The following is a 6,580-nucleotide window of genomic DNA, read 5'->3' as shown; positions in this document are numbered from 1 at the left end:
AAAGATCAACAACATGTTCAGTACTGTGACAATTAATATTTCAGAAGTGTGCAACAGCGTGGCAAAAATGTATATATTCTCTGTACCAAATAAAATTACAGTTTTGATAAAGTGGCATTAGACATTAGACAGCTTAACGAAATTTTAACGTTTTCTCGTCTGTAAGAAATAAAACAAGTAATTACCTTTTATTCGCTCCAAATAAGTAGCATTTCCTATAACTTTGATTTTGCATACGCTATAATTTTGCCTTTTCATATACGAAGGTACACGTAAAATATGGTTTTAATATACAATGTAGATATATGTTTTGCGCATAGGTTTGCCAATCTGGCTTTTTTCCAAGACCATTCTAAAACAACATGCGATTACGAATAAAGTAGATTTAAAAATTGATTATCGATACGATTGATATGATTTGAAATTGATAGATTATCGTCTCGTCGACAAGCCAGCGAATAGTTTCAATATTTACAGTTGAGCCACGAAAAGAGCCAATTTGATGTCGATCCCGAATGAGCATCCTCTACTGGTGCATTATCTTGAGATGTATTATCCATCGAAGGTGTAATCACTGGCTCCAGGTTTTCATCGTTGAAGCTCCAAAAATTCCTGGTGGGCTCTGGCGAATCCGTTTCCCTATTGACTTCGTCATGATTCACGGAGTTCAAGATGGAATACGATCGATCCCGCGGAAGATTTACCAAATTGCTGCCTTGGCTCATACACGTGTTCGATATAACGTTCACGAAGCTTTGCAAGGGTAGGTCAATGGACGCGAACTTTGACTGAGAGTCCTTCAGCTGTTGTTTGCAAGGGTTGGTGGCACACTTTAAACCAGTCGCAGATTCCTTTTTCTTCTTGTGCTGGTTTTTCTTAATGTGCTTCTTACACTCCTCTACCTCCTTTCGTTCTCTATCCAGCCTCTCTTTCGCCGACTCAGCGGTTGTGGACGATGCCATGCATCTTTCTGCGACAATCGAATAAAATTGCAACTAAATTAATATGGAAGCTACGAGTAGATTGCCATTAGGATGTTCGCGTCAACCGATATTTGTATGAACTAAGTTAGAGAAGCATTAGGTCGCCTCTTAGGGTTACATTTTGCGGTTTTACTTACATTAGATCACGTATAACGTAATGAAAGCAAGGGAAGAGAAACTTTCGAAAGGGCCAATTTTGTTCGAATAAGATACTACAAAATATCATCGCAAAATGTGCAAGATTTCCGTTTTATCATCGCTTCATACGTTAACATATCTTGTAAACCTGTTACTATGTGATATTCTATACGTTTCGTTCGAGTAAAAATGGCCCTTTCATAAGACTTACGGGAACTTCTATGGATGATCGTGTAGAATAATCTGTCAAAGCGTAATGCAATAGTTACACAAAGAACATCTCTGAAAAATATTGCAAACCCATAGCGACAATTGTTTTACCGCGTGAATTACACTAAGATTTGTGGAACATAACATTTTGTGGTAGCTGCCAAGTCACCTTGGCACAGTTGTTCTCTCTTTTTCAAGCAGGAATCTTCCATTGTACACTTGGTATCCTTCACAGCACTGCATTTTAGCTTGTCAGACGGTTTGCAAGGATCGCTCTTGGCGGAACAGCTGGGCCTGCTGGCTTTTTTGCAAGGATCATCCTTCTTCTCGGAGGCTGATCTTACTCTCTCGCAAGGATCCTCCACTTTCTTTACTTCTGGACCGCAGCTTGTCCTCTTTTTGCAAGGATCTTCTCTCTTGCCACAAGTAGTCCTCGTCCTCTTGCAAGGATCTTCTCTCTTCCCGCAAGTAGCTCTCACCTTCTTGCACGGATCTTCCTTCTTCTTTTCACAGGTTCCTCTTGTTTTCTTGCAAGGATCCTCCTTCTCCTTCTCGCAGGTCCCCCTCAATCTTTTGCATGGATCCTCCTTTTTACATTTAGTGCTCTCTTTCCTGCAACTGTCCACCTTTTTACATTTGGCGTCAGCGTTCAGCTTGCACTTTGCAGACGGCCTCTTGCACTTGTCCTCGTCTTTGCCACCTGTCAGCTTGCACTTGGTCGATGGCTTCTTGCATTTGTCGTCGCTTTTCGAACGAACCAGCGGCGATCGCAGAAATTTGCATACAGACGGCGAAACGAACAAGCTCTGCCTCGCCTCTTTACTGTTTTTCATAGTGATCAGAGGGAAGGCGAAGGCTGGCAAAGAGGAATAGCGTTTCACGTTCTTCGGCACGTTCGTCGAATGATTTGAAAATGCCGACTGGGTGTAGTTTCTCCTGCCGGTGCATTTCGCCGATCTTCTGTCGCAGTCGCGATCGTTGCATCTCCTTCGACGTTTGCACGATGTATCTCTTTTCCTCGGCTTCGTGCAGATCGTACGACCCTCCTCCTGTCTGGAGCAGTCTCGTCGCTCTTCCCGCTCGCAGGATCTTCTTCGCCTCCTATCGCAGCTTCGATCTCTCCTAAATGATCGCGTGTTTATCAGAACATTGCCAATAGGAATTAGTTATCGCTGCGTATAAATCAACGTTAAAGTTAAGTAACGACGTACGATAGATACCACCGTAGTTCGAGTATAAACGCACGTGAATACACAGACGTGAAATAGATAGGATTATATTTACGTGATCGTGTATTTACATTAACTGAAGTGACTATTAAATGAAAAAGGAATTTAATTGCTTTTAGTAACTTTTAGGAGAATCACACCATCGATATAATCTTTCTGGCACTGCTAAATTCCATCGAGACACACGAAGAATCCATTCTAAATGGAGCTACGTATTCCATTCAAAATGATTCACCTGTACCTTTTTCTCTTTAAACTTGAAAGTACTACAGTGTTTACTGTCATACTACTTCATTCGACGTTCAAAGAGAGACTCGTCTCTAAAGCGTTAATCGGCAACTAATTAAAATGTTCTTCCGATAAGCGAAACAGTCGTGCGCGTTCACGCCAAGTTCTATCGCGTTTAAAAAGTCAAACCGAAGGATCGATTTACTTGCAGCGTTATCCAATGACAAAAGTGAAACTAAAGAAACGACAGAGTCGAAGACTCGCGTTATATACCTCTCTCTGCTGCATTTCCTCTCTGTTTGCCTCTTGCAATCCCGATCAGAAGGCCTGCTCCTCTCCATAGTCGTGCAAAACTCTCTCGACTGTTCATCCGTCTCATTCGGCATGCACGTGGGATCTTTCTTCACTTCGTATTTCTCTATCTGAGTGGCATTTTTAATCTTGTGTTTCGGGCATTGGAACCTGCTATAATCGCACTGGGTCGGCGTCTGCAACGCAGGGCAGCAATAACGTTTGCAAATCTTTTTATCCTTTTTACTCCTCGGCCTCTCCTGCTCGCACTTCCTCGCTCTCGGGCATCTGGCGTCGTTATCGCGACATTTCCTCGCCGCATTCACGCTGCAAGTGGAAATATTCAGCGAGTTGTTCGAGTTGAACGCGCTTTTCGCTCCGTTGCCAGTCCTCTTCGACACCGCCGGCTTCCTCGATAAACAAGAGGAATTCGAGGAAGATCTTCTGGTCGTAAACGGGGCGAACGAAGCCGGTGGTTTTCGAGAGCCTCCGTCCGAACTTCCGGCCATCGACGACCTACCGTTGCCGGAGGAATTCGTTCGCGAGTTCGATACGCTTCTGCCTTCGTTTTGCTGCAATCTGACTTGCGTGGCGGCGCACGGCGACGACTTCACTCCTTGTCCCTCGTTTCGTCTGCTTAATTTCAACGGCGCGGTCGTGTTCTCTGGTATTCCAATTATCGACTCGAACGTACGGTTAGCCTGGGTCTTGGACGATTGCCTGTTCCAGCCGTGACTGGAACCTCCGGAAGCTCTTGGAGCGAAATAGGTGGACGTCCGTGACTCAGCTTGCCTCTTCTCCGACGTTTCTGCGGAATCTCTGGCGAATTTCGTCGGTTCAGTTCGCGACATCTTCGCGGACGATTGAAAAGCACTCGTGTCATTCTCCGTTTCTCGAGCCTTCGCTTCACCTTCCATCGGATATCTTTCTTCTCCACGGTTTCCCATAGAGCGCCGCTGCGACGCGCTTCCGGTGACTTCCGAGTAGCCCGGAGCCGACGGTTTCGAAAGGGAAGAAGCCTGTTTCTCCTGAGACGCGGCAGCTTTCTTTTCTTCGTCGAGTTCCATCGAAGAAACGTCTTTCGCGCTATCAGCCTCTTTCTCCGTTCGGTTTAATACCGGAGCTGCAGGTTTCTGGATTTTCTTTGGCGGTCGCGAGCAAAATCGAGCCACTGGCTGCGTCTGACTCGTTGCCGCTGACAGTTCCGATTTCAAAATCGGCAGGTACTTTATCTCCTCTTTCTTCGGGCCAGCGCTTTGAAGCGCGCGAGCCGTCAACTCGCAGCTTGAAGCCTCCTGACTGGAAACGTTCGCTGGTCTGTCCACGTCTGAAATATTCTTACGCTCCAGGTTACTTTCCTTTTCCACCATATTAGCGTCTTTAGCGTCTACTTTCTTCACACGCTCGATCTTAGCCTTGTTCTCGATGGCTTTCGTCGTCAAGGACAGCGTGTCATTTTCACCGCTGTTTTCCATGCCCGAGCAGATGCTCTTCCGGCGTGGTAGCATTCTACGATTTGACTGTTCGAGTTCGTGGTATTCGTTTCGCGGTAGAATATCGCACTCGTAAGACTTTGCGCCAGGAACGAAGGCGAAGTCAACAGCCTGCTCGTTTCGAAGAGTCTTGTAACCTTTGAGTTTCCATTTCAGCGTCCTTGGCACAGGATTTCCATCCAGCAAAGACACCAAGTTGTCTTGTTTCATTAGACCCTGGATTTTTAAACATGTCATCGACGTTGCCTTCAGGTCCAGTTGAGAATCGTTGATGTATTTTGGCGTGAACGTTACGGTCGTGGTCACGGAATTCGGCGACACGGATTTCGAGACGGCATCCAGAGCATCGTTGGAGAATAAGGACGACGAGACGATGCCATTCGAAGGCAGACACTTCTTTTTGTCGCGACTGGCCGGCTCCTCTTTGCACGAGAAGTCGAAGAAATTCCAAAATCGACGAGACGACGATGTTGTGTGCACTTGCGACGACGGCAGGTAATAACTTGGCACGAGATTTTTCTGTTTTGTTTCGAAAGAATAAAATTTCGCGTAAGATTACCTTCTATAATATCCGATGGATATTGCAATGATATTTTTTTTTTTTTTTTGCATTTAGGGGAAATTTGAACGTCGATGTCTGACAATATGTGTACAAGATACAAAGGCTGTGTAGATTTAATTACGTAGAGGTAATTGGAGAATCTAATCTAAACGAAATGATTCGATTCACCGAAATATAATTTCATCGAAATCTAGACTTTCGTCTGACAGATTATTTTTATGGTTCACCGAGTACGTGAATTGATAGAAGCTTCTAGTTTATAATATTTATTCGAGCAAAATGATTTTCTATCCAAGCTGTTTTCGATCGTATTCACGAAAACGTGAATTCGCGTATGATGGCAATTTGAGTGTCGGTACCTGGAAACTTTTTGTGGGTAAAACGTGAGAAAGATCCTGCAACACGAATGTCCGGATTCCTTTCATTGTTGGACGATTCTTTAAATCATTGGGAACCGATACGATGGATTTTGATTGTTTCGATCGTAATCACTTAGAATTTTGAAACGTGTGATTATAATTTTACAAGGGATATTCCATTGCCGTTGACTCAGCGACGCGGCATTTTGAACGATGACTGAACGTGCATTTAATTAACAATGGGGGATCGGCTGATCCACGGTTACCGAAACATTCGCCAATCGATCCTCGATTTCTACCTATCGATATGAACGAACAGGCGTTCGACGAATTAAAATGATCATCTTTGATAAACTGTTATTGGCATTTCTATTAGACTCGCGTAATATCAATAATATCGTAAGAAATATATAAAATATGCAAAATTCGAGAGCAAATCTAAGTTTAATATTCCAATATCGTCTAAGTATTATTCATTCTTTAAGTATCATAATATTCGTCGGGTTATAAATATTCTCCGAGTATTATAAATATTTCTCTTCTAATTCTGATATTTTAGTCCAATTGAATTGTAGTTTGATATTAGTCGAGACTTTGTTTCGTATACAGGGTGGTTGGTGACTGGTGGTACAAGCGGAAAGGGGGTGATTCTACGCTAAAAAAGAAGTCGAAAATATAGAATAACAATTTTTCGTTCGAGGCTTTGTCTTCGAGAAAATCGACTTTGAATTTTCGCTCGGTACGCGTGCACTTTATCGCGTCTCGTTATGACGGATCTCACTGTAGATCGTTGTCCCGATGGAAAAATTAAAAAAAAAATTGTTATTCTATATTTTCGACTTCTTTTTTCGCGTAGAATCACCCCTTTCCGCTTGGACCACCAGTTACCAACCACCCTGTATATCGTAGAATCTATTTTGAAGAAATTTCCTATGATACACGTATATTAAATTTTCATAAATCTACCGTGAAATTGTCGTAGCTTTGTCCGATCATTATCGTCAGGCTACAATTATAAATATATTATAAATATTTCTCTTTTAATTCTGATATTTTAGTCCAATTGAACTGTAGTTTGATATTAGTC

At 43.1% G+C, this 6,580-nt stretch overlaps 1 protein-coding gene across 1 annotated transcript; it reads right to left on the bottom strand.

The window, feature by feature from the left end:
• Positions 1 to 385: 385 nt before the first annotated feature.
• Positions 386 to 5,837, bottom strand: LOC117205399. The gene is made up of 4 exons (XM_033443754.1): positions 5,494 to 5,837; positions 3,062 to 5,091; positions 1,501 to 2,453; positions 386 to 970 (listed from the first exon to the last, which is right to left on the bottom strand). The coding sequence occupies exons 1-4, from the start codon at positions 5,557 to 5,559 to the stop codon at positions 465 to 467; spliced, it is 3,555 nt and encodes a 1,184-aa protein (XP_033299645.1). The 5' UTR covers positions 5,560 to 5,837; the 3' UTR covers positions 386 to 464.
• Between the last annotated feature and the right edge of the window lie 743 nt (positions 5,838 to 6,580).

Source organism: Bombus bifarius, unplaced genomic scaffold, assembly GCF_011952205.1.
Source record: "Bombus bifarius isolate JDL3187 unplaced genomic scaffold, Bbif_JDL3187 scf7180000007990, whole genome shotgun sequence".
Classification (NCBI taxonomy): domain Eukaryota; kingdom Metazoa; phylum Arthropoda; class Insecta; order Hymenoptera; family Apidae; genus Bombus; species Bombus bifarius.
The sequence above is the reverse complement of the archived record's forward strand: the minus strand, read 5'-3'. Positions and strand labels throughout refer to the sequence as shown.